The 26,093-nt window shown below is 48.3% G+C and overlaps 13 protein-coding genes across 16 annotated transcripts; 8 read left to right on the top strand and 5 right to left on the bottom strand.

The window, feature by feature from the left end:
• Positions 1 to 56: 56 nt before the first annotated feature.
• LOC117188311 (uroporphyrinogen decarboxylase) lies at positions 57 to 1,539 on the top strand. The gene is made up of 3 exons (XM_033391953.1): positions 57 to 207; positions 345 to 1,088; positions 1,143 to 1,539. The coding sequence occupies exons 1-3, from the start codon at positions 193 to 195 to the stop codon at positions 1,452 to 1,454; spliced, it is 1,071 nt and encodes a 356-aa protein (XP_033247844.1). The 5' UTR covers positions 57 to 192; the 3' UTR covers positions 1,455 to 1,539.
• On the bottom strand, positions 1,456 to 2,148 carry LOC108158814 (transmembrane protein 234 homolog). The gene is made up of 3 exons (XM_017291503.2): positions 2,060 to 2,148; positions 1,698 to 2,003; positions 1,456 to 1,637 (listed from the first exon to the last, which is right to left on the bottom strand). The coding sequence occupies exons 1-3, from the start codon at positions 2,073 to 2,075 to the stop codon at positions 1,531 to 1,533; spliced, it is 429 nt and encodes a 142-aa protein (XP_017146992.1). The 5' UTR covers positions 2,076 to 2,148; the 3' UTR covers positions 1,456 to 1,530.
• LOC108158815 (60S ribosomal protein L31) lies at positions 2,141 to 2,996 on the top strand. Its single transcript, XM_017291504.2, has 3 exons — positions 2,141 to 2,228; positions 2,473 to 2,733; positions 2,793 to 2,996. The coding sequence occupies exons 2-3, from the start codon at positions 2,510 to 2,512 to the stop codon at positions 2,941 to 2,943; spliced, it is 375 nt and encodes a 124-aa protein (XP_017146993.1). The 5' UTR covers positions 2,141 to 2,228; positions 2,473 to 2,509; the 3' UTR covers positions 2,944 to 2,996.
• Positions 2,967 to 15,279, bottom strand: LOC108158802. Of its 2 annotated transcripts, XM_017291488.2 has the most exons (13): positions 15,089 to 15,279; positions 13,191 to 14,065; positions 12,955 to 13,129; positions 12,731 to 12,897; positions 12,600 to 12,665; positions 11,816 to 12,538; positions 10,665 to 11,754; positions 10,203 to 10,597; positions 9,932 to 10,119; positions 8,153 to 8,922; positions 7,911 to 8,093; positions 3,432 to 3,855; positions 2,967 to 3,370 (listed from the first exon to the last, which is right to left on the bottom strand). In XM_017291488.2, the coding sequence occupies exons 1-13, from the start codon at positions 15,258 to 15,260 to the stop codon at positions 3,046 to 3,048; spliced, it is 5,553 nt and encodes a 1,850-aa protein (XP_017146977.1). In that variant the 5' UTR covers positions 15,261 to 15,279; the 3' UTR covers positions 2,967 to 3,045. The 2 variants fall into 2 exon arrangements, with proteins under 2 accessions (XP_017146977.1, XP_033247843.1); XM_033391952.1 differs by lacking the exons at positions 2,967 to 3,370; positions 3,432 to 3,855; positions 7,911 to 8,093; positions 8,153 to 8,922; positions 9,932 to 10,119 and having other exon boundaries at positions 10,376 to 10,610.
• Positions 4,113 to 5,574, top strand: LOC108158805 (putative N(4)-(beta-N-acetylglucosaminyl)-L-asparaginase GL17147). Its single transcript, XM_017291492.2, has 2 exons — positions 4,113 to 4,365; positions 4,430 to 5,574. The coding sequence occupies exons 1-2, from the start codon at positions 4,265 to 4,267 to the stop codon at positions 5,493 to 5,495; spliced, it is 1,167 nt and encodes a 388-aa protein (XP_017146981.1). The 5' UTR covers positions 4,113 to 4,264; the 3' UTR covers positions 5,496 to 5,574.
• LOC108158804 lies at positions 6,037 to 7,909 on the top strand. Its single transcript, XM_017291491.2, has 2 exons — positions 6,037 to 6,471; positions 6,529 to 7,909. The coding sequence occupies exons 1-2, from the start codon at positions 6,200 to 6,202 to the stop codon at positions 7,568 to 7,570; spliced, it is 1,314 nt and encodes a 437-aa protein (XP_017146980.1). The 5' UTR covers positions 6,037 to 6,199; the 3' UTR covers positions 7,571 to 7,909.
• Positions 9,622 to 20,803, top strand: LOC108158807. Its single transcript, XM_017291494.2, has 4 exons — positions 9,622 to 9,713; positions 19,416 to 19,726; positions 19,797 to 20,163; positions 20,240 to 20,803. The coding sequence occupies exons 2-4, from the start codon at positions 19,428 to 19,430 to the stop codon at positions 20,510 to 20,512; spliced, it is 939 nt and encodes a 312-aa protein (XP_017146983.1). The 5' UTR covers positions 9,622 to 9,713; positions 19,416 to 19,427; the 3' UTR covers positions 20,513 to 20,803.
• LOC108158811 (RWD domain-containing protein 2A) lies at positions 9,624 to 15,085 on the top strand. 2 transcript variants are annotated; one of them, XM_017291499.1, is made up of 2 exons: positions 9,624 to 9,713; positions 14,161 to 15,085. In XM_017291499.1, the coding sequence occupies exon 2, from the start codon at positions 14,163 to 14,165 to the stop codon at positions 15,018 to 15,020; it is 858 nt and encodes a 285-aa protein (XP_017146988.1). In that variant the 5' UTR covers positions 9,624 to 9,713; positions 14,161 to 14,162; the 3' UTR covers positions 15,021 to 15,085. The 2 variants fall into 2 exon arrangements, with proteins under 2 accessions (XP_017146988.1, XP_033247846.1); XM_033391955.1 differs by having other exon boundaries at positions 9,628 to 9,713; positions 14,116 to 15,085.
• On the bottom strand, positions 15,492 to 17,076 carry LOC108158803 (neuropeptide Y receptor type 1). Its single transcript, XM_017291489.1, has 3 exons — positions 16,827 to 17,076; positions 16,140 to 16,769; positions 15,492 to 16,074 (listed from the first exon to the last, which is right to left on the bottom strand). The coding sequence occupies exons 1-3, from the start codon at positions 17,058 to 17,060 to the stop codon at positions 15,511 to 15,513; spliced, it is 1,428 nt and encodes a 475-aa protein (XP_017146978.1). The 5' UTR covers positions 17,061 to 17,076; the 3' UTR covers positions 15,492 to 15,510.
• Positions 17,067 to 18,600, bottom strand: LOC108158810 (alpha-tocopherol transfer protein). Its single transcript, XM_017291498.2, has 3 exons — positions 18,234 to 18,600; positions 17,797 to 18,169; positions 17,067 to 17,389 (listed from the first exon to the last, which is right to left on the bottom strand). Exons 1-3 carry the CDS (start codon positions 18,530 to 18,532, stop codon positions 17,135 to 17,137), a joined length of 927 nt encoding a protein of 308 aa, XP_017146987.1. The 5' UTR covers positions 18,533 to 18,600; the 3' UTR covers positions 17,067 to 17,134.
• An 807-nt stretch (positions 20,804 to 21,610) lies between the features above and the next one.
• Positions 21,611 to 22,763, top strand: LOC108158813 (glutathione S-transferase theta-1). The gene is made up of 4 exons (XM_017291502.2): positions 21,611 to 21,798; positions 21,864 to 21,966; positions 22,020 to 22,336; positions 22,395 to 22,763. The coding sequence occupies exons 1-4, from the start codon at positions 21,681 to 21,683 to the stop codon at positions 22,541 to 22,543; spliced, it is 687 nt and encodes a 228-aa protein (XP_017146991.1). The 5' UTR covers positions 21,611 to 21,680; the 3' UTR covers positions 22,544 to 22,763.
• Positions 22,690 to 23,799, top strand: LOC108158812 (glutathione S-transferase theta-3-like). The gene is made up of 4 exons (XM_017291500.2): positions 22,690 to 22,886; positions 22,953 to 23,055; positions 23,126 to 23,442; positions 23,500 to 23,799. The coding sequence occupies exons 1-4, from the start codon at positions 22,694 to 22,696 to the stop codon at positions 23,646 to 23,648; spliced, it is 762 nt and encodes a 253-aa protein (XP_017146989.1). The 5' UTR covers positions 22,690 to 22,693; the 3' UTR covers positions 23,649 to 23,799.
• LOC108158808 (alpha-tocopherol transfer protein-like) lies at positions 23,730 to 25,490 on the bottom strand. 2 transcript variants are annotated; one of them, XM_017291497.2, is made up of 4 exons: positions 25,406 to 25,490; positions 24,552 to 24,886; positions 24,116 to 24,488; positions 23,730 to 24,051 (listed from the first exon to the last, which is right to left on the bottom strand). In XM_017291497.2, exons 2-4 carry the CDS (start codon positions 24,857 to 24,859, stop codon positions 23,797 to 23,799), a joined length of 936 nt encoding a protein of 311 aa, XP_017146986.1. In that variant the 5' UTR covers positions 24,860 to 24,886; positions 25,406 to 25,490; the 3' UTR covers positions 23,730 to 23,796. The 2 variants fall into 2 exon arrangements, with proteins under 2 accessions (XP_017146986.1, XP_017146985.1); XM_017291496.2 differs by having other exon boundaries at positions 25,328 to 25,459.
• Between the last annotated feature and the right edge of the window lie 603 nt (positions 25,491 to 26,093).

The following is a 26,093-nucleotide window of genomic DNA, read 5'->3' as shown; positions in this document are numbered from 1 at the left end:
TCTAATGTCATACGATATTAGCAAATTTAAGTGTCATATAGCCATAAACAAAGCACGCAGGGCTGCATTGCAAATCTTTTTGGAAAGCATACTCATGCAGACACTGCAGTTTTTATAAAGAATTTCGTCAAAATCACCAAGTAGTGAAATAAACATTGAAAATCAGAACATTACAGGTAGTTAACTGTCAATATGAAAGACACAAAGGTGAGTTTTTACTTTTAATAGATGCTGCATTCCACAGTTACATCATGTCACCGGCTGCAATTGAACTTCGGCTGATGTGGTCGTTTGTGCTACTTTTTCTGTCGCTAATGAAAACGACCACCATCGAATCATTACAGCCATTCCCGGTTCTCAAGAATGACAACCTCTTGCGGGCCGCTCGCGGCGAAGTCGTCGACCGGGTTCCCGTCTGGGTAATGCGTCAGGCCGGTCGCTATCTTCCCGAATTCCAGGAGCTCCGTAAGCAGCACGACTTCTTCACCGTTTGCCGCACCCCAGAGCTGGCCTGTGAGGTGACCATGCAGCCGTTGCGGCGCTTCGATCTGGATGCCTCCATTATATTCTCGGATATACTGGTTATTCCACAAGCCCTTGGCTTGACCGTGGAAATGCACGCCGGCGTGGGTCCGGTGCTGCCCCAGCCAATAAACACACCAGAGGACCTTAAGCGGTTGACTCCAGATGGCGCATTGTCCCGACTGACCTACGTGGGAGATGCCATCACTATGATGCGACACAAGTTGGAAGGCCGAGTGCCCCTCATTGGTTTTACTGGAGCACCCTGGACGCTTATGGGCTACATGATCGAAGGCGGCGGCAGCAAGACTATGTCCAAGGCCAAGGCTTGGCTCTCGGATCACCCGGAGGACACTAAACTGTTTCTCAACCTGCTTACGGACGCAATTGTGGACTACTTGGAGATGCAAGTAAAGGCTGGAGCTCAAATGCTGCAGGTCTTTGAGTCGTCTGCCGAGCATTTGACCAAGGAGGACTTCTTGCTATGGGCTGTGCCCTATTTGCGTAGGATACGCGATGAGCTTGTGGACCGGCTGACCAAGAAAGCAGTCCCATTGGTTCCGATTGTAAGTAATATCGACACAACTTTTAATACAATTCATCTGAGCTCTTCTCCGCAGACGCTGTTCGCCAAGGGCGCTGGACACTCGCTGAAAGAGCAAAGCGAACTGGGCTACGATGTAATTGGACTGGACTGGACTGTAGATCCCATTGAGGCACGTGCCCTAGTGGGACCGAACATAACGCTGCAGGGAAATTTGGATCCACAGGACATGTACCGTGATGCCGACGAGCTGCGGGCCTTGACCACTGAAATGGTTCACAAATTTGGTAAATCGCGTTATATTGCCAATCTGGGTCATGGCATAACGCCTCAAACTCCCATCACCAGCATGGATGTACTGGTGGAGGCGGTCCACAAGGCATTGTAGGTGATTTTTATTAGCAATTATGCCTTTTTTTTATCGAATGCAATAAAGACAAGTACGCCTTTGGGTTAGGGTTAGATCATTGGAATGGTATACTGTGGTTTTCTTGTTTCTGTTCCTGTACCAGTTTGTCGTATATCATGAGCGTGCTGCCGCAGCAGATTAGGAACGTTCCCAGGATAACTTCTGTAATATTAAAGTCATATTTAAATATGCTCAAACTCCCCAACTCTTATGTTTACTCACTTTTTCCAGGCAACTTTTCCCCCAGCGCATAACCAGTTATTGCGGTAAAAGCAAAACTGAGAGAATTGGCGACTGGAACCGCAACTGTGATGCTGGCACTTTGCAATGTCCACACATACAAAGCACTACCGCACTGATTGAGTCCAAATGGAATCCAGTACCGCCAACGGGATCCAATTGTACGTACTTCCAGTAACAAATTTCTCCACTTGGAGCCCGTGTCTTTGACAGACTCGATGCCCTGACTGCCAAGGCGGATAAATGGGTTAGTCACACCCCAAAGCAGTCCCACCGCAAGCAATTGCACTGAACAAGACAAACAACGATTATAATTAAAACATTTAAATGTGTCAGTACTTTACCAGCAGTTTCTAGCATTTTGTATTGTTTACATGGAATCAGCTGTTGTTAAGAGTTGCTTTTTTTCTCTAAGCAGCCCTGAGTATTTCTGTAGCCCTGGCAGACATTTTGACATTTGCGACTCCCTGGCGTTTTGACAATTCTTTTACGTCAGCTTTTATTTCCGGATAGGTGGGTTTTAGGCAATTTTCTTCCAATTTAATCAAAAAACATCCGAATATACGCCAAGACAAATGCCGCTAAACGACCGACATTCAAATATGAACCTGCAATGCTATCGGCGAAAATTAAAATGTTGCCAAATTCAAGATGTTTTGTGTGTAAATTGGGTATCTGAATATTGCCTTGTCTTGGCTTGATTGTTTATGAATAAATATTCTTCAATATTATTAAACCGCCTTCTCTAACATTTTAGGATATTGAATAGCAGTGCTGCGGCCTAATCAGGAACAATGACTAAGACCAAGGGCGAGAAAATCAACAAATCGGCGATCAACGAAGTTGTGACCCGCGAGTGCACTATTCACTTGGCGAAGCGTGTCCACAACATTGGCTTCAAGAAGCGTGCCCCGCGTGCCATCAAGGAGATCCGCAAGTTTGCCGAGCGGGAGATGGGAACCACTGACGTCAGGATCGACACCCGTCTTAACAAGCACATCTGGTCGAAGGGTATCCGGTAAGTGGTGCATCAATTGCAATGGGAGAACGCATTCTAAAACTTTGACTCGCTTTCAGATCCACTCCATTCCGCGTGCGTGTGCGTCTGGCGCGTCGTCGCAACGATGATGAGGATTCTCCCAACAAACTGTACACCTACGTGACCTATGTGCCGGTGTCCACATTCAAGAATTTGCAAACGGAGAACGTTGAGTCCAGCGACGACTAAGCAAAGTAATTGAAAGCCCAAAATACGGTTAATAAAAAGTAAATTTTTATTTAGAAAAAAAAAACGAAACGAGTGTTAACAAAATGTGACGAAACTGTGATTTCAAAGTGGAGTAATCTGCGGCAGCACCAAGTAGACGGAGTTGCTTGTGGCAACTGCTAAGAAGTGAAGTTGTTTGTGGGGAAGCTGCAACACCTCCAGCAACAGCACTTCAGGCAAGGCGCTGTCGCCAAGGATTTTCTGGAATCCCGCTGCGCCTTGATGTTGGTAGATTGTCAGCGGCTGCTCGGGCAAGGCATTGGACACGCAGAGCAGCAGGTCCTCCGATTCAGGCAGATGCATGAAGCGCATTTCACGCGGCTGATGTGAATCTCGCAGCTCCAGAACTTGGTCCAGCTGAAAGTCGCTCATGTCCTCGTTGTTAAAGCTGTGAAACGATTTTGAAATATTTTAGTCAAGTTTTGAGTGCAGAATGGACCAAGACCTGCCTGTAAATCATAATGTCTGCCGGCGACGACGTGAGAAAAGCCACATAGCTGCTCTGCATGCCCACGCCACGCCGGATCAGCGCCATTTGCTCTGCCTGTATGTCCAGCAGGTGACGGATTAAAGTGTGTTTTCGCTTTTCACTAACTTTCCAAAGTTCCACGGCCTTTGAAGTTAGCAGCAAAATCGGAGATTCGTTGGTGGCTGCCACGGCCAGCAGCTGTTTTGCATCCCACCTGTCCACAACGGACAGCCAGCTGGTGCCATTTTTATCGAGGCATTTGACGATTAGTTCGTTGACTCCCTGTACTGCCTGGCACTGAATCGTTCCTAGGCCAAACTCCAGTTTTTTGTTGGTCACCAATGAATCCTCGCTAATTATCCCAAAATGCGCATTGTTGTTCGGCTGTAACAGTGTTGATAAGTCTGAAACAAAAAATTATGTTTGAGGTTGTATGTCGACTGGTGGCACACACTTTCTTTCCATGGTAGCGCTTCATGTTGATATACATAATTTATTCTTCATAATTTATTTATTTAATTGCGCCCTTGGTCGATTTTTTCCAATTCCTTAGAGTCTTTTAGAAATTCTTTCTGTAGCTGCACATAGTCAAAGAACTTAGAGACAATCGGAAGGAAAAAGTCATAGAGCTTCTTTAAGTATAGGGTATTTCAAAACAAAATTGATAGCGCTGACGGAGAGTGAGGTTTGGGCCGACGAGCACTTAAATAGAAGCAGCAAAAGAGCAACTGCAGTTGCACATCGACAGTTGATAGACACAGAAGCCCTGAAAGTCGCCCCTTGTTAGAAAACAGCCAAAATTTCTTGGCGAAAATGTACAAGGCGCAATACCTTTGGCTCTTTGGCTTGGTCCTAATATCAGGATCGGCCACCGAGCGTACCACGCCCAAAATAAACTTCACTACGGTGGTTGGGTGAGCAGAGGCGCATGCCGATGGAATACCAACAAATTACTAATATCTCACTACCCCTTCACAGCTTAAAGACCACTCCTACGATGCGCAGTTCCTCTGCTTCCTCTCTAGGTGGCTCACTGCCTATGGTTATAAATACATGGAACTTCACAGATGCCAATTTTCTGGCCTGGCGGATTCTGAATGTAACTCAGGGTGGTCTTCGCCAGACGCGTAATGCCGTAGTGGAGGGATGTACCAGGTGCGAGCAGCAACAGTGCGACCGAACTGTTGGCTATGGTGGTTCTCCCGATGAGTTGGGGGAGACAACGTTGGATGCAATGATCATGGATGGCAGCAGTATGGATGTGGGGTCTGTAGCAGGCCTGAGAGGCATCAAGGATGCCATTAGAGTGGCTCGGCATGTTCTGGAGCACACAAAGCACTCTATGCTGGTAGGTGATTTAGCCTCTCAATTCGCCCAGGCTATGGGATTTCGTTCCGAATCCCTGGCTACGACTGAATCAAAGGCTATGTGGATGGAATGGACAGCGGCAAATTGTCAGCCAAATTTCTGGAGGAATGTTCATCCAGATCCATCCATCTCCTGCGGTCCGTACAAACCCAAAGCGACGCCGCTAACTCGCTGGAAGGAAGACCGTGCGCGCACAGAGTACTCGATTGGGCACCTGAATCATGACACCATTGGCATGATAGCCATTGATGCTGCAAATAACATCCATGCGGGGACCTCAAGCAATGGAGCTCGCCATAAGATCCCTGGACGAGTTGGAGATTCGCCAATACCCGGAGCTGGCGCGTATGCGGACAATGAGGTCGGTGCTGCCGTGGCTACCGGAGATGGCGATATTATGATGCGTTTCCTGCCCACTCTTCTGGCTGTGGAAGCCATGCGGGCGGGCAAGAAGCCGGCGGAGGCAGCAGAGGTAGGCATTCGACGGATCAGTAAGCATTACAAGGACTTCTCGGGAGCGGTCATTGCTGTCGATCGCTTGGGCCAATATGGGGCAGCCTGCTATGGCATGACCGAGTTTCCATTTGTGGTCAGCAACCCATCCAAGACAGATATACCGTCGCGCCAGGAGAGTGTCAAGTGTATAACGGGCAAGGAGGCTGTGAACGTGGTTTGAATGAACATTGAATTTTTGAACATGATCGGAACAACTATGCACTGCAGACGAACTAAATAAATATATTTCTAGAAGATTGGATAGTCTTAGTACTCTTTTTTAGGAGATTGTTTAAAAAACAAGGTTTAATAAAAATAACCACTAAATTCATTTTTACATGGTAACTACACATTTGCTACATGAATTAGTTCCAAGTGTTGCATAGTGGTCGATTACTGTGTCTTATTTGGTGTTTCAAAGATTACGGTATTTTTAAAAAATACTCGTTTTGCTGTCTTGAAATCCGTAAAGACTGTATTTTTTTGCTCTCTTTGAATCGGGTACTGAATCGGGTACTGAGACTCATTCCAGATGCAATTATGTTGCGCATTCCAGACACACTGTATAAATCGTGCTTCAAACTTTACTTTTAAAAAATTCCATTCCATTACCAGTGCATTGCCTCAGGTATATTTCTAAGGGTCAGACGGTATATTTGATCAATAAGCCCGCGGTCACACTGGTCTGCATGCAGTTAGGGGTTTTTTTTTGGCATTCTTACGCGCTGTGGTCACATATTCCGCCAAATCGGCGTCTGCATACAGAAGAAGAAAAAAGTGCAAAAAAGCGGCGTCGAGCAGATTTTATTTCTAATATCGAAATATTTAAAAGCCTTCAAAATTAATAAAAACGTGCAATCAGCTGGCCGCAAGTCGTTGACTAAAATGGCTATACAACTTGATAAAATTCTGGCAGACATTGCCAAGGAGAAAGCGTTACATCCAAACAATGGCGGAGCGACCAAACAGGAGCAAGAAGACGCTTGGGGCAGGATTGGGCGGCTCAACAAGCTTTCTGTGCACGAGTCGCGCTCCATTTTTATTGTGCTGCAGAAGAAGTACGAGCAGGAGAAGATCAAGGGAAATTCGACGTGGAAGCTGTTCAATGTGATGCACCAAATACATCAGGAACCCAAAGCGGCCGAGAAAGAAGAAGAGTGAGTTAGAGGAATGCTGAAAATGGCGGGTTAGGTAATATTTCGTTTTGCATTTAGTGACCAAATGCCCATGGACGATGTGGAGGAGTATGAGATGCTGGAAGTGCAGGAGCAAGAGGAGGACGACGAATCTTCCGCTCATCTTCCGACCAACTCCACTGGCTCTGCTTCTTCAGATGGGGAAAGCCCAGGCAAATCGCATAGCACCGGCTCGACGGAGAAGGATGAAAAGGTGTACTCCAAGACTATTGACACACCGCGTCCGGCTTTCGAAGAGAAAAAGTTGCTCAACACAATGGCCAATAACACTCCAAGGGCCACGACAAACAATCCCGTTTCTATGGCCGCCGCAGTATTGCAGAAAAAGGGAATTACCGTGAAGAAGACTCCCAGTTCGACTGGAGCTGCACTGAAATCGACGCCGACCCAGTCACAGATTAACAGCAACAGAGCAACGTCATCGTCGCGCACTACAATCCAGTTGCCAGACTCTTTGAAGCGAAAGCTGTCGGAGGAGTATTCAGGATTATCGCAGAAGAAGGTGGCGAAGACCCAGAGCCAAAAACAGACTGCTAACACGGTGGCTGCTGCTTTAGCCGCTGCTAGCGTCCCCGACCCCACAGTCACTTCAAACGTCGTCCACACAACCACTGCTCAGCTTATGCAGGTAAAGAAGGAACGGGAAAACAGCCACTCGCCACCACCCGGCATCAACATCATCACCGTACCGGCGTCACAACAGATCAACGGCGCTGGCCCAACATCCTCGACAGCTGCCACCGTTGCCTCCACTTCAGTGGCCTCCACCAACGGCTACTCGCCACACATCGAAGAACTGGACTTCAAGAACGACATTATCTTTGATTCAAAACTAAACACAAACTCCTCCAACGCCCCAGAAATTATCAACTTGGGCAACTTTGACCAGTCGCTGCCGCCGACATTTTTCAAGAATTTGTGCAACTCTTCGCGCCACGAGGCCCTTGGATTATATGTTGCAAATGTGATGAACCGAATCTCGACACGTGCCGCCGCCAAACTAGAGTTGGGTATCTTGCGCACCATTCTCGATGTTCAGAGTGACGAGCTGGACCAGTAGTTCCAGATAATATGAGTAATATATGACCTATTTAAGTCAACTTACTTATTAGAAGTACTAGAAGGTATTAATGTAGAGCGGATTCCCTACTTCCGTATAATTTATATTTCTATTTGGATCCTGCGTTGAGGTGATGCGTAAAATTACTACTACAAGGGCATTTCCAGCCATTACCCTCGATATTGAGTTGGAAATTGGTTTCATCCTACAAATTCGCTTCAATTGGATATTTTAAAATAATTTAAAACTTCTGTTTACCCGCAGTACGATTTTATGACCCCATGTTCCACTTCATTTTCAAATAAGTTTATACTCTAATAAAAATACATATGAGACTCACTTGAAATGATCTTGTGCCTGAAGATGTGCATTTCTGGTTGCCACGAGTAGTAGTCCACCTGGTCCGGACCTTGCCGTATGGCCAGAAAATCATCATTTCCCATCATCAATGTTTCCATGTGAGAAACTCCTTTATGGGGCAGCTGCTGCAGCACGGCAAAGTTCTCCAACACTTTTGGAGGCTCTGAGAAGTAGACGCAATCTATTTTGAATCCACCTTTGGCGAGAGTTTACTGCACTCACCCTCCAGTCGGCGCTGCACTGCAGCTAAATTTTGTTGCAGCTGCTGCCAATCCTCCAATGCATTCCTATCCGCTCCCCGCTTAGACTTATAGCCAGGCTCCGAGTTGCCATTGCCAGTGACCACCTCGTAGTTGTCCACGGTCAGCGGCTGAGCGAAGATCAACTGGCTCTGCACATGGAGATTGGGTCGGTTGCTCGCTTTGTTCTCCAGCAATTCGTTCACGGCCAGACCATTGACATTATCTACCCAGAGGCTCTCAATGTTATTGCTGAGGATCTGCTGCTGTTCGGGCAGACTGTTGTCCACCAGTAGTGATCCTGGCACGTACTGATCATTGTCTCGCAGTAACAATTTGTCTGGTTGCCAGAGGAGGCCATTCACAGGTCCTTCGACGCCAAGGTCGTTGTATAGGTTGATGTTCTCCAGGCTAGTGGTACCCGCAATGCTGTGATTTCCGTAAATGTAAACCGCATCATTAATCCAAGTCGCTATGGAAATATTGGCCACAAGGCTTGTGGGACTAGCATAAAGGCGACTTATGGTGGCCTTTTCAATGCTTTTCAGGGCATCTATGGTCGTTGTTTGGGTGCTGACATTATTTTCGCTTAGACGTAGAACGTCGTCAACTAAATTTAGCTGATTTATTAGCACATTATTTAGATTGCCTTCTACATAGGCCTCCGGTAGGGTCCAATGAGCAGTTATCTTATGCACTCCGGCTGTTTTTAATGTGTTTGCCACAAAATCATCGAAATCCAGCGACAAGTTGCTGAAAGAATGAGTACAATTTGAAAATATGCAATTCGCGCCGATAGTAGTACTCGTGAGTACTCGCGAAACTATCAATAGTCGTTTCATTACTTTCGCACATTACGTGCTATGCTTTGACCTTTTTTGTTTAAACCATATTTTATAAAGAATGCAATAAGTGGAGTACTTCAAATTTCCAACACATGTAGAAAATTAATGAATTAATCGGATAAAATTATGTGCTTAGGGCTGAGTGAGTTAGCTAGCTGGTAATATTTAACATAAAATCAACATCGTGGAATATGATTTCCTTTCATAGACAGAGAGAGAATAACCCATTGCCGAAAATTATGAAGCTTATAGATATAGATAGAATTTAGCAATATATCATGGTCTTTTTTTAAGCAAAGATTAAGGATGTAATGGACCTACAAGTGTAATTATTATTATTAATATTATCACTACTATTTTCTGCGGTTTAACTCAAATTGTGTTCCTGCGTTAAGAAAGGGGGCTCAAGTGGGCTAAGGGTCTGACCGCATATGCTATCGATAGTCCGCGGCCACACTGTTCGCCAACAACAAAAAACGTACACTCACTCTATACAAAAAATAATAATAATAATAAATAAATTGTATAAAAAAAACGTTCCAGCGATAGCTAAGAACCGCTGTAGAGTGTCTTCGTCCCAATAAAATGCCTTTCAGCCCTTTTGTTTGCTAGTCGCGAAGTTAATGAATCATTCTTGAAAACTGCCTGACCGGACTATTAAAAGTGCATTTAAACCAAACCAAATCAGCAAGACACGAGGTAATTAAATGCACTCCACTCTGTATACCCCATCTGCAGCCATTTGCAAACGTGTACAGAAATTTCACCTGCTGTACACAGCACACAGCTGATTTTTCTGGGAAATAGATGGTATGGCCAGGCCAGTGCTGCTCAAACTGTGGGTTTGAAAGCGCGTAAACAATTGAAAAGTGAAACTTGATACCCGAAACCGTTTTAAACAAAATGGTAACACGTACCCTATGCCCTCAACAAGTGCGTCGCTTCCATTACTGACGCTGCCACGTAGCACTGCCACGCGTGCTGTCAGAGGCTGTGCGAAAGTGACGTCATGCTTGAAGCCCAATGGAGTGCTGACCGGTTGGCCACGCGTCCGACTGAAGTAGTTCCGCTTGATGTGTTCCACCTGGAAGCCATTGATGGGGCCCTGCAAGATGGTCATAAATGTGTGATTGCTTGGGAGTTAGTTAGGGTTGGGATATCCATCCCATGTCGGATGCTGACACTTACACGAAAGTCCAGAAGACCCTCGTAAGCGGTGGAGGCAAACTCCAGCCTCTGCTCTCTTCCACCCAGCTCAATTCTCTCACTGTCGAGCCAGACTTGATCCAACAGCTGCTGCAGCTTGTGGCCGTTCAGATAATTGTAGGTGGGCGGCCGCTCGAACTTCACACTCTCCGCGTGGAAGGTGTCATGTTGCTCCCCGTTCAGGTACTGGCTCAGCGCCTGTAGATGATAGCCATTCAGTCTGGTTACGTTGCAGAGCTCTGCCACCTCCAGGCTACCATTGATGGTAACAGGTGCAGTCATGGAGCCTCCGGCATCTGTGTACAGCATGTCCTCGGGCACGCGTAATCCGTTCACGCGGCCAACTATCAGCTCCGATTGCAATACAATGGGATTCTCTGTCAGGTAATGCTTCTCATGAAGATTTGCAGTCACAAAATTGTATTTTCAATTAAATTTTCTTACCAAATCGCACTGATTGCAGATGCTCCGACGCATTCAGCCTGTAGCTACGGCTCACCAGCTCTTCCAGGGTGTAATTGTTCAGCTTTCCCTGGAGCTGCAAACCCTTGCTGCTCTCCAGCGCGGCCAGCACTTGCGGAGCCGTGAAATTCTGGTCGCCGCTGGCCTCCAGCCAGCTGCCCCCGAAATGTGCGGCTTGGATGCCATTCAGGGAGTGGCCAAAGCTCAGACTGCTTATGTTTACCGCATGCCTGAAGCTGAAATCGCCCACATACTTGATGTTGCCCGCCAGCTGCTGAAGCTGCTGCTCCAACTGGGCCACATTGACTTGGTTAATGCTGCCCTTGAGCCACAAGTTTCGGGCACGAATGCTGCCATTGAAATTGGCCGGCAGTTTCCAGCCATCCAAAGATTGACTGCCGTGTGAGTAGATGGACCCCAGTGGCTGGCCAAACAGCAGACCATTCATATGCAATTCTTCGAGGTTCACCTCCTCCCCATCCGCCTGGTCCACATACAGCGTGCTATTTGAGTGCTGATCCTTGCTTACCTGCAAATAGTGGTCCAATTCCAAGCCATTCATTACAAGCTGCTTCGCCTTAACTTCTTCCAACTCCAATCCCTGTAACTGAACCGCGATCGGGATAGTCTGGCTGCCACTTTTAGTGAGCAGCACTTCCGGCAGCTTCTGCACATCAATGCCATTGAGCCACCCGACTTCACCGAAGCCCTCGCTAATCTCCAGCCCCTGAGGCAATGTCTTGCTGCCCTCCACCACCTGCTCTGTATCCACATTTAACTTGACCAGTTTCTGCAGGTCCTCAGCATTTATGAAGCTCAGTTCTGTGTTGTTGGCCACGAGAGGTTGCTCAAACTTCACATTCACATCCTGGAGAGTCTGGTCCAGCCGCAGACCTTGCCTCAACGCCTCTGCAGTAGACCTCTGGGTTGGTTCCTCCAGCAAATCCCCCACCTGCAGCAGCCGTCCAATCGTCACATCGCCATCAATTACAAAGTCCCCTTGGAGTAGGAGCGATTGATGGGTTATCTTTACAGGCGACATGGCCCGCAGCTTTGCGCCCACCAGCTGGCCCTAAAGGGAAACCCACACGAAATGATTTTATTTTACATCGGACAAAGCGACGGTCACTCACCGCAATGGTAATGGGTTCCATAACGCGAAGATTCTCTATCCTCTTGGATCCCTCGATCACCTGGGTGTGATTGGCTTCGCGGAGCAGCAGGTCGAAGCGCTGGCGGTCCACGTGGATGTGATTGAGTCGTTGATTGATGAGCAAGCGATTCACTTGTATGGGCTGGGAGAACTGCACATCCTGCTGGACAATAAAGTCGCCGCCATCCACCGGCACGAGGTGGCCCAGGGAGTGGTCGTTGATCTCGTTGCTGTTTACCACCACAGCCTCCGCACTGAGATGCGTGATGTCTGCGGAGGACTTGACGAACTGCACGTCCACGTTGTTCCGTTTGATAGTCTGCTCCAGCAGCTGTGTCCAGTTGAGGCCGTTGAGATTTCCCCCGAGCTGAAGGTCCTGCACCGAGAGCTCCCGCAAGTAGGGTTTGCTCTGCTCCCTGGCCGGTTCCTTGTATTCCTCGCTGACATACACCTTCTTGGCAGTCACCGATTCGTATACAGGCTGCTTCGTATCCAAGCCGTTGATATTGCTGGCTTGCATGCTGCCCTCGACCACCAGGGTGTCTACAGTAATCTCCTCGAATTCGTGCTGTTCGGCTGCTCGTTTCCGGGGCTGTCGGGTGCGTGCTGCTGTGGCATCCTGTTCGATCACATCCAAGGCCTGCTTGGCATACTGCAAGGCATCCCAGTAGTTGGAGGTCAGCTTCATATGCTCATCTACAAGCTGGATTACAAGAGATGGATGTACAAGGATGCTTTGGCTATGCCCCTGATCGTTCACTCACCGATTTCGCTTTGACCCGCTTGATGAGGGATCGCAGCATCATCTCCGCTCGCTGCTTTACTCTTTGCTGTGTGTTTGTTTAGAGCATTATCTTGTGTTGACCCTGCATAATCCTCTTGCTGGTCCACTTACCTGCAATCCCTGCAGCAGCTGCTCCACGTTGGTCTGCTCCAACCGCTTTTGCTGCTCCCGGGCCCAGTCGATGATCTGCTGGCGGAGGATGTTGGCATGCTCGTCCTGCTTGTAGAGCGGTTGGAAAATGTTCGTCTCATTGGCGGCCATATTCTCGTTGGCAATCACTGAAAGAACACAGAACAGTGTAAACGGGGGAATCATTAGCACGTGCGAAGACTTGCCTAGGTAGCTCTGCTGCTGCTCCTCGTAGCTGCGCATGCGGGCCACTCCCCGACTCAAGGCACCTTCGGTGAACTGCACCTTGGACTCCTCGAATTTCCAGTCGTTTAGGTTGTAGATCTTCACATCCTGCTTGTTGCAGGCCACCAGAAGCAGAAATTTCTCCGATATGGAGTGCTGAGGAATATAATTTCCTGTGTGAATCTGAGGGGAACTGATTTAAAAGACATTCAGCTACCTGGACGGGCAGGAAGCGTTCCAGGGCATAGAAACTCAGTCGCTGGTAGGGCACAAATTGACCCTTCTCGTAGACATAGATGACGGTATCGGCCTCACCCGCTGCGGCACTCGATCCTCCGATCGTGTTGCCCAGAATAAGGAAGTGCCTGCGACTCACTTCGTTCACCGGGAGACTGAAGTACTTCACGTCCACGGCCCCGTTGCTGCGCAGTCGCTGAAAGAGTTGGAACCGGCGATTCTTTGGATTGTACTTGTAGATGTCCGAGCGGGTGGCAGTGCGTCCCTGGGCATTCGCGTAGTTGGCCACGGCCACATAGTCGGCATAGTCTATGCCGAAAGCCTCCATCCTGCGGGCATTGCTGCAGGGGATCGCTCCTAGGCGCTGGAACGTCCCGCCCGTCCACTTGAAGTAGGGACAGTCCTGCTGCACAGGGGCTTGGCCCTCCATCGAGTCGAAGGCCTGCAGCAGCGTCAGTTCTTGGCTGCTGATCCTCAAGTACATCCCCCGCAGCCGCAGACCGCCAAAGTACTGCACGGCCCGTATACCCGTCTCAGGGGACAGCTCATAGATGGGAGAGCCCTCGCGGGCCAGCTGCACTGGCTCCGTGAGATTATAGCTGAGTGCCACGTAGCCGCGTCCCGCATGGGCCAGGCAGTCCATAGCCACAGCCTTGGGCGTTGGTAGCTCCAGCAGCAACTCGTAGTTCTGTTCCGCCGGACGCCAGGCGTATACGGCAAAGTGACGCAGTCCAGCCGCATCCTTGTGCAGAGCCGTAGCGTATTTCACTGCCGGGAGCTGTAGAATGCAAATGTCGAGGGGAAATAGAACTGGCACGGACGCTACACGGGTCAGACCATCGAAGCTGAAGCTGGCTAGAAATAAGAATACAATACAATACAGTACTTCTATCTCTGGGTTCTAGACTGCCGCCGACTAAACCAAACGATTTCCCCTAATTCTCCGTCAGCCATGGCCGAGGAAGAGCTGCAAACCTATCGCCGCTGCATTGGACAGCAGCTGGAGGAGCTGGAGATGCTCAGCTCGATATATTGCGGACCCGGCGAGCTGCAGATGCTCGATGCTGGCGTCGTGGCCGATTTCAACGAGTTCCTCGGGGCAGCCACACCTCGAAACATCCTTCCCTCGCACCTGGAGTACATAGTGAAGTTGAGTATTAACGCCAATCAGCGACAGGATGTGCGCATAGAACTGCCCCACTTGTATCCAGTGCTGGAGCAGCCTCGCGTCAGTGTACACAGCCCCCTGCTGGGCAAGGCCAAGGAGCAGCATCTGAAGATCGAGATAGAGGGATATCTGAGCGAGAGGAGGGAGGAGGAGCCAGAGCCGTACATCTTTCAACTTCTCAGTTGGCTGCAGGAGAAGATAGAGGCACTGTTCCAGCGCCCGCCCAGCGAGTTCGAGCAGCCACAACTGAAACCGCCGGAACCGCCACAGACAGCTACCCATCTGGAGCGGCTGTGGATCTACTCGCACCACATCAAGTCGAGTGCCAAGCGACAGGAGCTGATACGCCAGGCCCGCCAGCTGGACCTGACCGGCTTCAGCAGGCCCGGCAAGCCGGGCATCATCTGCGTGGAGGGCCTGTCGGAACAGGTCCAGGAATTCTGGCGCATCATTAAGTCCCTGCGCTGGCAGAAGATCAGCGTGGTACGGACAGAGCCGAGGCAGCGCAGGCGTGGATTCGACACCTTTAGCGAGCAGCTGTTCAACGAGGAAGAGGGCATCATGAACATGGGACAGTTCATCAAGTTCCTGGAGGCCCATGGCTTTGGCTACATGAAATCTGAATTGTTTGGTTTAGCCTGAGTGTGGGGCACACAAAATTCCACGTTGCTAATAATTAATAAAAGTTGTTATTTGATTTGGGTTAAGACCTTTGTCGAAAAACTGTGGGACATCGGTCGATCGCTTGTGCAGATCCGATTCCTGGTCCGAGGCCAGCCGTTCGCTGGGATAGCTCTCCCCGAAGTGCACCTCGAAGGCTTTGCCGGGGGGCCAGGCACTCAGGAAAATCAACAGAAATATAAGACGACACATTTGAGGCATATATTCTTGAATATATATGCATAAACGAAACACACACAAAATGCAACACGTGCTGCAATCCACAAATGGAGCTTTTCACTGTGCTCTAAGCTGAGCTTCCTAACTGTTTCGAAAGTTGCGTGGGAGGCAGAGATGTATTTTCACTGTCAGCTTGATGGCTACCCTGCAAGTCGAAGAGTAGCATTGATTTATTTATTGTATAGTATATCTAGTATATTTTGAATTTTATTTTGGTGTGTTCTGCTCCCCTTTATATAAATCCATCTGCCTCGATTGCGGCCACAACCACATCGTCCGAATTGTCACCTGTCTTGGCCATCGGCTCCGATGTGGTTATTTCTTTGCTCAGGTCCACGTCCACCTCCACATTCTCTGTCTGGTGTTGTTGCTCTTCCTCCTGCTGCTGCTGCTGCTGCTCCAGCTGCCTCCCCTTCTTCATGAAGGCGCAATAGCAGCACTGATGTGAACGGCTCGAACTCTCCTTGAGCTTGGCTGCCTCTCTGCAGCGTCGAACGCATGAGATTTGGGAGTAGGCGCGCCTAAAGTTCTCATTATTGAAGCCGTAGATGAGCGGATTGACGGCGGCATTGAGGAACATTAGATACTGCGATAGGTACCAGAAGAGCTGCATTTCGCTGTCGAGAATGTTGTCGGCGTCGTAGTACTTCTCGCGGAGCACCATCATAATGGTGAAGGGCAGCCGGAGCACGGCGAAGACCACTACCACGATGAAGAGGGTCTTGGCCACGCTGCGCTTGTAGCTAACGGTGATGGGATTTTCACGGTTCTGCAACCGCTTCTCATACCGATCGAGCTGGGAAGCAGATGGATGGAGGTCTATCAGTTCTGGGGGAGCTCTGGGGACTATCGTTGTCTTACCTTGTAGAATATGGCAATGTAGCAGATCAGCATGATGCCCAATGGCAGCCAGACCAATATGGTTATGAGGACGTACCAATATTTGGGCAGAACGACAGTGTTCTCCTTGCAGTAGCGCTCTGTGAAGTTCTTCCAGACTCGAACGCGATATGCCCGATAAAGGGCCAAGGGCGAGGCCAAGAGGACTCCCCCAATCCAGGTGCAGACGATCACGATTTGGGCTCCCCGCACAGTCAGTCGCGTCTCTCTGGGCAGGACAATGGCCGTGAGGCGATCATAGCTTACCACCGAAAGATTGAGCACGGCCGTGATCAGGAAGACCACCACCAGGAAGCCCTCCATCTTGCAGCCCACGCATCCGAGCTGATAGTTCTGGTAGAAATCGTTCACCATGAACATGGCCGGGCAGATGGCGAGCGTCAGCAAGTCGGCCATGGCCATGTTGGCTATGATGAGGTTGGTGGGCGATCGCAGCGATCGGTTCACGACAATCAGGTATATCATGATAAGGTTTCCATACAGCCCAAAAGCAATCAACGGAAGAAACGTGAAGATCTTCCAGGCTATTTCCTCGTTGGACTTGTGCAGCCAAATTCGCTCAGCGGGAAAGTCCCACTGGCTGAAGTCGAACTACGTTTGAAGATGGTTTAAAAGTGGTTACTTTTCGGGACATTAGCTCTCACTCACTTCAGAACTGCTTGCGTTTGTGGCAGTCATTTCTGTGGTGTGGTGTCCTTCGCTGCAGGCTTCCGTAGGGAGACTGCTTTCGGTTGCAGCCAAATTAACATGACAACCTTTGAGCCGACATAATTCAAATTCAGCCTGATTGACAAAGCCATTAACAGTTGTCACTGATAATGCACAGTGAAAGCTAATGAAACACGCGCACGCCGCTCGAGTGGGTGGCCATCTGTTGCACATTGAATCCACGTTTAAATTGAGCACTTTTAATTGAAACCATTTCTACTATCATTGTACAACTAATTTGCAAATCCCTAGTCGATGTCCAGCTTGCGGAAAGAGCCCTCCGAGCCAAAGATAGAATCGGCATTGACTCGTTTCCCCGGTCGCAGCTGCTCGTTCACCCCATACTGAGAATCCTCCTTAAAATAGTCGCTGTAGTCCAGCAGCTGCTTTTCCGTCTCCGCCTGGATGTCGGATATACGTCCATTGCTGCCACCATACTCCTCGGGCAGGTATTCGCGTGGTATGACTTTGTTTAATTGCTCTAGATTCTTATACACGTAAAACTGGGGAGAAAAGAGAAACGATACAAGTTATAAAGAGAGTATACTGCGGATGACAGCTCTGTATGAGTACTATCTGCAGAGGGATAAATCTTCCATTTCCTGGATTGGCCACTGACCTAGCCAATGTTCTAACACGTATCACAACCCCCTCCCACGCTTTGACACTGAACCCTGTTTCGTTCGAAATAGCTCAAATCTACAGACAGTACAGTTGAAGGGGAGCAGAGGGAGAGGGTGTCAGGATAGGTGCTTCAATGTTTATCAAGTTTTAGGTACTTGGCTGATAATCCAAGATAAGGGCGCGATAAGCGACGAAAATAAGTTAATAGTATCTGGCGGGAGAATTACTCAGCACATGAGCTATTCATGGATACGTATACGCCCTTGTTTCGACCGAACACACTCACTCGTTGCTGCAGCTTGCTGGGCATGAGGCCCTTGGCCAGATTGAGAAGCGCCACCGCCTCCTTGGGGCAGTTGATAAGGTGAATCCCCTTCAGGCGGGCGGGCTGCGCCTTCTCGGCAAAGACGCCCATTCGCTTGATGAGGGAAAAGTCCAGTTGGGCCAGGAAACTGAGGCTCATCTTGCCCATGTCGATAATCTCAATGAATCCGCTCACGTTGGTGTGGTCGTCCTCCCATATAGCCTGCTCCGACAGCATCGTCTGGTAGCGCAACAGGTCCACCAGCTTATAGACTTTGGGATCGAATTTCTCGTAGTTGGTGATCTGGATGCGAGGTCCGCTGGGTCCCCAGGCATTGGGTAGCCGCACATAGGTGCTGAAAAGGGGATCCCCATTATTCTCCTGCACCTGCACATTGATTGATCCAGCTCTGCACTCACCCCGTACGACAGAGTGCCAGGATCTTGTCGTCCACCACCCGATTGGCAAAGAGCTCCGGCATCAAGGTCTTGATCGTGTAGAAATGCTCTATCTTGGACTTGGACTTCTCCAGGCTAAACTTGCAGCCACGCAGGAATCCCACCAGGAACTGGTCCTCCTGGCGTGCCCGCAGATGCGGCTGCTTGGAGAGCCATTCGCGCAGGGCATCCAAGTCGTCTGGCAGCCGCTCCTTCACTTCGTTCAGCTCCGTCTCGGCAATGTGACGCAGCTCGGCGGTCAACGGACGTAGCTCGGCCATGATGAGTGGCTGTGCTCCCTGGCAGCTGTGCGGCTACTGAAACGTGTCTTCAGTCAAGTGAAATCCCAAAAGCCGAATCTACACCAGAGACCGTTACCGAGTCTAAAAAAAATGCTAATCTATTGGCTAAAGGCCAATCGTTAAACTGATAGTGAGACGTGCTTTTGGCCGGCTCTCTCTCTCTTGGCCGAACTCGCTCTCGTGTGTTCGGGCGGCCGGGTGTTAGAAGACTCTCTCTTTTTGGCACATAAAAGGGCGATTGGACTCTATGCAGCTGTAAATGGGGAGCAATATACCCATACCCATATTTAGATAATGTCCCTGGATCGAACCCCGCAACACACTAAATTGTTTGCAAGCCACTATCTTATCGCCGTATCTTAAAGCGGCACAGTTGGCTAGAAATACCAATCTAAGGGAATTCGTTTTTAATTGGGTATTTCTTCTCCAGTGCACCCTTAAGAGGGATTAACTGATGCACGAGCTATTGTGATTTAAAGAGCATGCTCGAAGGAATAACTCTCTGACTATTTTTAAAACGTTTTAAACGGAAAAGTGGCAGCACTATCAGTACAAGTACATATGTAGTTATAACACTACCTACCGGTCATTGTTATCTGCTAATCTTGCCTAGGAATCGAGAATTCCCCGATGGTTTTGCCTGCTGTTCCATCACTTTCACACCACGGTGTTGGGCTCGCGCACTTTGGGGGAGCGCGAGTCGGTTTCAGTTCGGTTCGGGTGTTCAATCGAAGCAGGCATCGAGAGTCCAATTAGTCGTGTACACACCTGGACAGAGCACACACACACACACGCACACCTCCACAAATACACCACTGTTTTGGCACCATATTTCCAAATTTTACAATAGCAAATATTACAGCACCCCAAGACAATGACCAATATCCGATCGCTGGTGCCGGAGCTGGCGGAACAGGCTCGCATCAAGCTCAAGGAGGACGAGACGACCAGGGCGGACTGCATCGAGGCGTTGCGCGCCTGGATCACTGAACTCAATTACCTGCAGGCGCGAACCGACGATCAGTTTCTGGTCGCCTTCCTGCGCCACTGCCACTGGAACGTGGATGAGGCCAAGAAGCGCGTATTGTTCTATTACACATACAAGTCCAAAGAGAAGGAGCTCTTCAAGAGTCGCCTGGTGGACGACAAGCTTCTGGAGATGGCTCGCTCTGGGTAAGTAGGGGAATCCCCAATATCCCCTGAAATGCACACCATTCGGTAATTGTGATGACTTTGATTGCAGAATCTTTGCCACGTTGCCCAGTCCGATCGGTCCCGGCGGCCCCCGCATCCACTACACACGCATGGGCCACATAGAGCCCTCGAAGCACAGCGTGAGCGACATTTTCCGCTTTCATGCCTTCCGCGCCGAAATCGAGATCAACACGGACGACAACTGGAACATTGCCGGGGTGGTCGAGATAATTGATTTCACCAAGATCCCCTACTCCTTGCTCCTCCAGTTCGACCCGGGAATGTTCCGGCGCATGAACGCCTTCCTCGAGCACGGCATACCCACGAATTTAGTTGCCACCCACATCGTGAACGCGTCGCGTGAGACACAGTTCGTGCTCGGCCTCGTGCGCAATGCGATGAAGCAGAAGGAGCTGGTGAGTCCTTCTTTTTGCCCAGACGTGCGCCTGTGTATCTGACTTTCCCCTGCTTTCCTTTCCAATCCAATTGCAGCTGCACATCCACTCCAACCTTGAGTCGCTGCAGCGCGTCATCGGCAAGGAGTATCTGCCCGCGGAGTTGGGTGGGGATAACGGCACTCTGGGCGATGCAATGACACGGTACGAGACCCAGTTGACCAGCTTCGTCCCGTACTTCAAGGAGGAGGAACGCTACGGCGTGGATGAGAAGCTACGTGAGGCCAGCGAGAAGGAGCAGGAGAAGACCCCGGCTCTGGGGGCTGGCGTCGCCAACGAGGGCTCCTTTCGCAAGCTGAACTTCGATTGAGGCATTCTGGCGGCATGTCGTGTGGCAGTTAGTTGTATATTCAGATGCACATACTACTATTTACACCCCCTCTATATATATACAGACATCCCGATATGTACACACAAATGTAAAAATTCAACAGCTCTATAGCGATCCTTGGTCAAAGCAAAACCTGATATTTTATAAAAGAAACCTACTGAGCAGCATGGAACCTATAAGCAAATTCTACAATATTCTATACAAGTCCATACCCCAAAAGCAAAACAAGAAGAAGAATATGAAACGCCATCAAATGGTATAAAAACCTCACATGAATGTCGATTATAATTTATTGTTGTCCTTATCAACGCACACACATAACACACACTTCCATACATACATTCTAACATTCTAACATCCAGCCGGATGCGGTGCGGAGCGGCCCGTGCACGGCTTTGCCTCGACAATTTATCCGCCCCATAACGCATTTCGCTCACCTCACGATGAATGTCGTCTTCTCTTCTTTTACTTATGTGCTAAGTTCTTGTTGGGTTTTACCTTAAAGTTTAAACGCAAACATTTATATACATACATACATGCTTGACTTGAATTCATGGGAACATACATATATTTTTTCGATAATTTTTGCTTAACTAGTTAAGTGTCGTTTCTACTAATTTTTGATACTAGTTTACACATGTACATGTACACATATAGTATATCGTATGTATAGATGCATATACATATAATATAAAGTCGAAATACAAAAAACAGTTTATAAATGACAGCGTATTGTAGAGTCCCCCTGTTGAGTGCGTTAATAAATTAAAAAGAATTTGTTTAAATGTCGAAAAAAAACTAAAGGTGCAAAGTCACCGCGAAAGTGATGGATTACTTGTAGAGGGACCCTTTTTTGATTTATGGGTAATTATCTTCTTTGTAGAGATAAAACCTATACATTCTGATTGACTGCGATGACGTATCGAACTTTGGACAGTACGTTAAAAAGATAAGCTAGAGCCAGCAATATGTCTTTATTTCAGTTTAATTGCTGGCGCCAAATCTGCTAAAGCGGGACAACTATATATGCTCGAACGAGTGTTGTGAAGCGATTTTTGTTGAAGCTTTTCCGGCATCTTATCAGCTGGTGGCAGAAAGCAGAGAGACTTGTTGCGCGGAGTATAAACAATATCGGTGAATATTCAATATGCCCAAGCCAATACAGCTTTATTACGATTTCCTGTCGCCCCCTTCCCGTGCCCTTTGGATTGCACTGAAGTGGGGCAGGACTCCTTTCGAAGATTGCCCCATTGCCCTGCGTAAATGTGAGAAACGCCTAAGTATTCTTCAAGCTGTTTATTTATGTAGTTCTTTAACCCTTGTGTTGCAGTCGATCAGTTGACGGATGAATACAAGAAGATAAATCGTTTTCAGAAGGTTCCAGCCATAGTGGACGGAAACTTTCATTTGGCCGAAACTGTGGCAATTGTGCGGTATGCCTTAATACTGTTTTAACCAGCAATGCACTTTACCAACGCACCATCAGTTATCTCTCAGACAAAGGTCAATTCAGCAAACAGCTATATCCCAGGTCTGTGGAGGAACGGGCCCGCGTTGATGAATATCTGGAGTGGCAGCATTTGAACATTCGATTGGCCTGCTCAGTCTTCTTCCGCGAGGCCTGGCTTTTTCCCATAAATGGTCTTGCCCCAGTGCCAAAACCAGAGCAGATTCAACAGCTCATAAAAGACGTGGAAATCAATTTGGGCCTCTTGGAGGTTCTATGGCTGGAAAAGGACTACCTGATTGGGGATCATTTGACTGTAGCTGACCTTTTTGGTGCTACCGAAATCAATCAAATTAGTAAGACAAATTGAGTGTTCTGCTATTTCAATTGAATACGCAACCGCATATCTTTCAGAGCTTTGCCAATACAATGTGAATGAGAAACAATTTCCGAAGGTAGCCAAGTGGCTGGAACGTGTCCGTAATGCTACCAATCCCTACCACGACGAAGCCCTTACTTTTGTGTACAAAAAGTCCAAACAGGCGGCTTCCGCGAAGTTGTGAGACTGTGAATATTTTAAATGTATTTATGTACCTACATTTGTATGTATTAAAAGTTTTTCGTAAAGAGTCTTTTTCAAATATAAAATATGTATACCCTGCGTGCGCGCCCAGTCTAGTGCTGTGTAGCGCCGCTTGAACTTTGTACCTGACATGAGCTTTTTCTGTCAGCTGCTTTCCAAAAATAATTTGCCTGATTTTCGTGTAGTCGCCAATAATTGTATTAAAATGTCCAAGTCAATTAAGTATTATTATGATTTCTTGTCGCAGCCATCCCGGGCGTTATGGATTGGAATGAAATTGGGCAAGACCCCATTTGAGGGCTGTCCGGTGGCCCTTCGAAAACGTAAGCAAGAACGAACCAAGCAAACTTGCCGGCTACTTGAATAAATTTGTTTACCTCTTCTTGCAGGCGAGCAATTGACGGACGAGTACAAGCAGATCAATCGTTTCCAGAAGGTTCCAGCTATTGTAGATGGCAAATTTCAGTTGGCCGAAAGTGTGGCGATTGTGCGGTAAGCCAGCAACGCCCGTGAACATGCTAAAGCAGCTCTCAAATAACCGCAAATTGCCCTCCTCTTTCAGCTATCTATCAGACAAAGGTCAATTCAGCGAGCAGCTCTATCCCAAGTCTTTGGAGGGACGTGCCCGCGTCGATGAGTTTTTGGAGTGGCAGCATTTGAGCATTCGACTGGCCTGCGGACTCTTCTTTCGGAATGCGTGGCTATTTCCCGTAAACGGTATTGCCCCAATGCCAAAGACCGAGCAGATTCAAAAGATGACTAAGGAAGTGGAGGCCAGTTTGAGTCTCTTGGAGCGTCTGTGGCTGGAGAAGGACTTTCTAATTGGGGATCAGATGACTGTGGCCGATCTTTTCGGTGCTTCCGAAATAAATCAAATTAGTAAGTCAAGCCGAATTTGTTCAACGAATTCAATTTGCTGATTCACATTATTTACAGAGCTCTGTCAGTACAATGTAAGCGAGAAACAATTTCCCAAGGTAGTGAAGTGGCTGGAACGTGTCCGAGAATCCTCCAATCCCTACTTCGATGAGGCCCACAATTTTGTGTTCCAAAAGAGCAAGCAGGCAGTCAGTTCCAAGGTCTAAAATTCTGCGAATCGTACCAGTCGCACTTGCATTTGTTAATGTTTTAAGGTTTTTGTCAGTCCCTGCCATGTGCCTTTAAAGAGTGTTTTTCCTTTGTTCTGTATTCATTAGAATTCATTATTAAATAACTATTTGCTAACTGCTTATCCTAGTCGATGTCTAGCTTTCTAAAAGATCCCTCAATGCCAAAGAGGGATTCGACGTTGACGGCGTCCCCTCGCCTCAGCTTCTCATTTGTGCCGTACGACACCTCCTCCTCGAAGAAGTTCTGATAGGACAAGAGTTTTTCCCTCCACGTGGTGACCACATCCTGTATGGTTCCATTGCTGCCACCGTACTCGGCGGGCAGGCATTCTTTGGGGACATATTTGTAGAGGCTCTCCAGCTTGGTGTGTATGTGAAACTACGAGTAGAAGCGGAGGATTGGTTAGCTATATTAAATATAGGGAGAGCGGGCTATAACTCACTCGCTTTCGAATCTTCTCACTCATCAAACTCTTTGCAATGGACATAAACGTCTCGGCACTGGCTGGTGCATTGACAAAGTGGAAGCCCTTGGGCCTGTAGGGGAGGGCCTTGTCACCGAGAACGGCCAGCTTCTTGACCAGCACCGCATCGAACTGGAATATATGACCTGCCCCAACGCCCTTCATGTCGATGATCTCAACGAAGCCGGAAATCATGGCATTGTCGTCCTCCCGTATCTGAATCTCTCCCATCATGGTGCTGACTTGGACAACCTCTGCGATGGAGTACTTCTTGGAGTCGTATAGGCCATAGCGGGAGATGTGAATGCGGGGCCCATCTGCGCCCAGGGGCTGGGGCAAGCGGAGGAGGCAGCTGAAATAATAATATTTCACATTGGGAACATTCTGCTGTACTATGTGATCGAATCGTGCTTACCCTGTTTCGAGTATGCCCATTTGCTTCTCTCCCACGAAGCGATTCTTGTATAGCTCAGGAACGACGCCTCGCATGGCATAGAAGTTGTCCAGCTTGAGCTTGGTCTTCTCCAGGCTGTACTTACAGCCGCGCAGGAAGGCGATCAGGAACTGGGCATCCTGGCGTGCCTTCAGATGTGGCTGCTTTGAGATCCAAGTGCGCAGGGTGTCAATGTCCTCTTCGATCCGATCGGGCACCTCTCCCAGCTCCTTCTGGGCTTTGCTGGCCAGCTCTGGGCTCAGGCTGCGTATGGAATTTTGGTCGGACATGGCAACGCGCTCCTTATCACCACCTACCTGTTCAATGCAAAGGCATAGAGTTTGATTTATTGAAATTTTTCGAGGTCTTATTAGTCAGCCTGCCCCATTTCTGCCTCTAGCCAAGTTGTTGGCTGGTAAGTGGTGTCTTTTCTGGTTGATTAGATTGTAGTAGCCATATGGCTACAACCGATAATTCGTCATTGAGCTTGACAAAGTGTTCGATTAGATTAGTGGCTTTGTACTTAAAGAGCGACTAAGAGATAGTCGTATTTTGGTTTAAGTTAAGCATCGTAGATGCACCGACACAATCAGACAATCTTCTAGCCCCAAGTCAAGATATCGCTTATCATCGGAGATCTCCAATCTGTTTGGAGAGTGCTCGCACAAAAACTTGACATCGGTTCGTCGTGCCTTCGCATTTAGCATACAGCTTTTGACTGGCTTTCTAAATTTCCACATTGTCCGACCTCTACTCACAATTGTCTTTAATTTAATATAGCAGTTATATATACAAATAAATTGGACAGCTCGTCTATATGTAGTGTGTATGCGCACCTCGTCGCAAAATTTGAAAGCTGAACCGCTGACTTTGACTGTGGGCGCGCGACTGCCACCGCCTCGGCATGGAAAAGCCGATTTTGGTTCTAGTTCTGGTTGGTTATGGTATATGGCATATGGAGAAACTGGTGGACGTCACGACCAGTGACGCATAGCCTGATGACAGTTGAACGAATCGACATAGGGAGAGATTGAGGGCGCGTATGGGAGCGAGAACGGTTGCAATAAACTAACACCTTTTGCCCACCGGCAGCCGACACCTGGAGATAAGATAGAACACAAGCTGATCGGAGGCCACTCACTACGTTCATTATTCATTACAGTCGATGGGGAATCTCCTGTTCATCAGAGTGGCTGGCAATCATTGACCCGACAGGAAGTTGCTACTAAGACTTTCTATATAAAATTTCCATGAGCAAGTCCATTGTACATATATGGAGTTCTATATATGTACATGTTGGAAAGATACGGGTTCCAATGCGTACACCTAAACCGGTGCTGATATCAATAAGTCCACCTCCTCATTACTAGACTATATAGAGCGCTGTCTATATAGAGATAACGATATTATCGTTGAACATGATACATCTGTTTCCAGCTTTTATTCCCTTTTTGTTGCTTCGTTGGAGCTAGACAAACACGATGATTTCTCTATCAGCGTGGGCTCGCTTCTGGGGTCTCTTTT

The sequence above is a fragment of the Drosophila miranda genome, chromosome 3 (assembly GCF_003369915.1).
Source record: "Drosophila miranda strain MSH22 chromosome 3, D.miranda_PacBio2.1, whole genome shotgun sequence".
NCBI classification, from domain to species: Eukaryota; Metazoa; Arthropoda; class Insecta; order Diptera; family Drosophilidae; genus Drosophila; species Drosophila miranda.
Note: the sequence above shows the minus strand (reverse complement) of the source record. Positions and strands in the feature narration are given on the sequence as shown.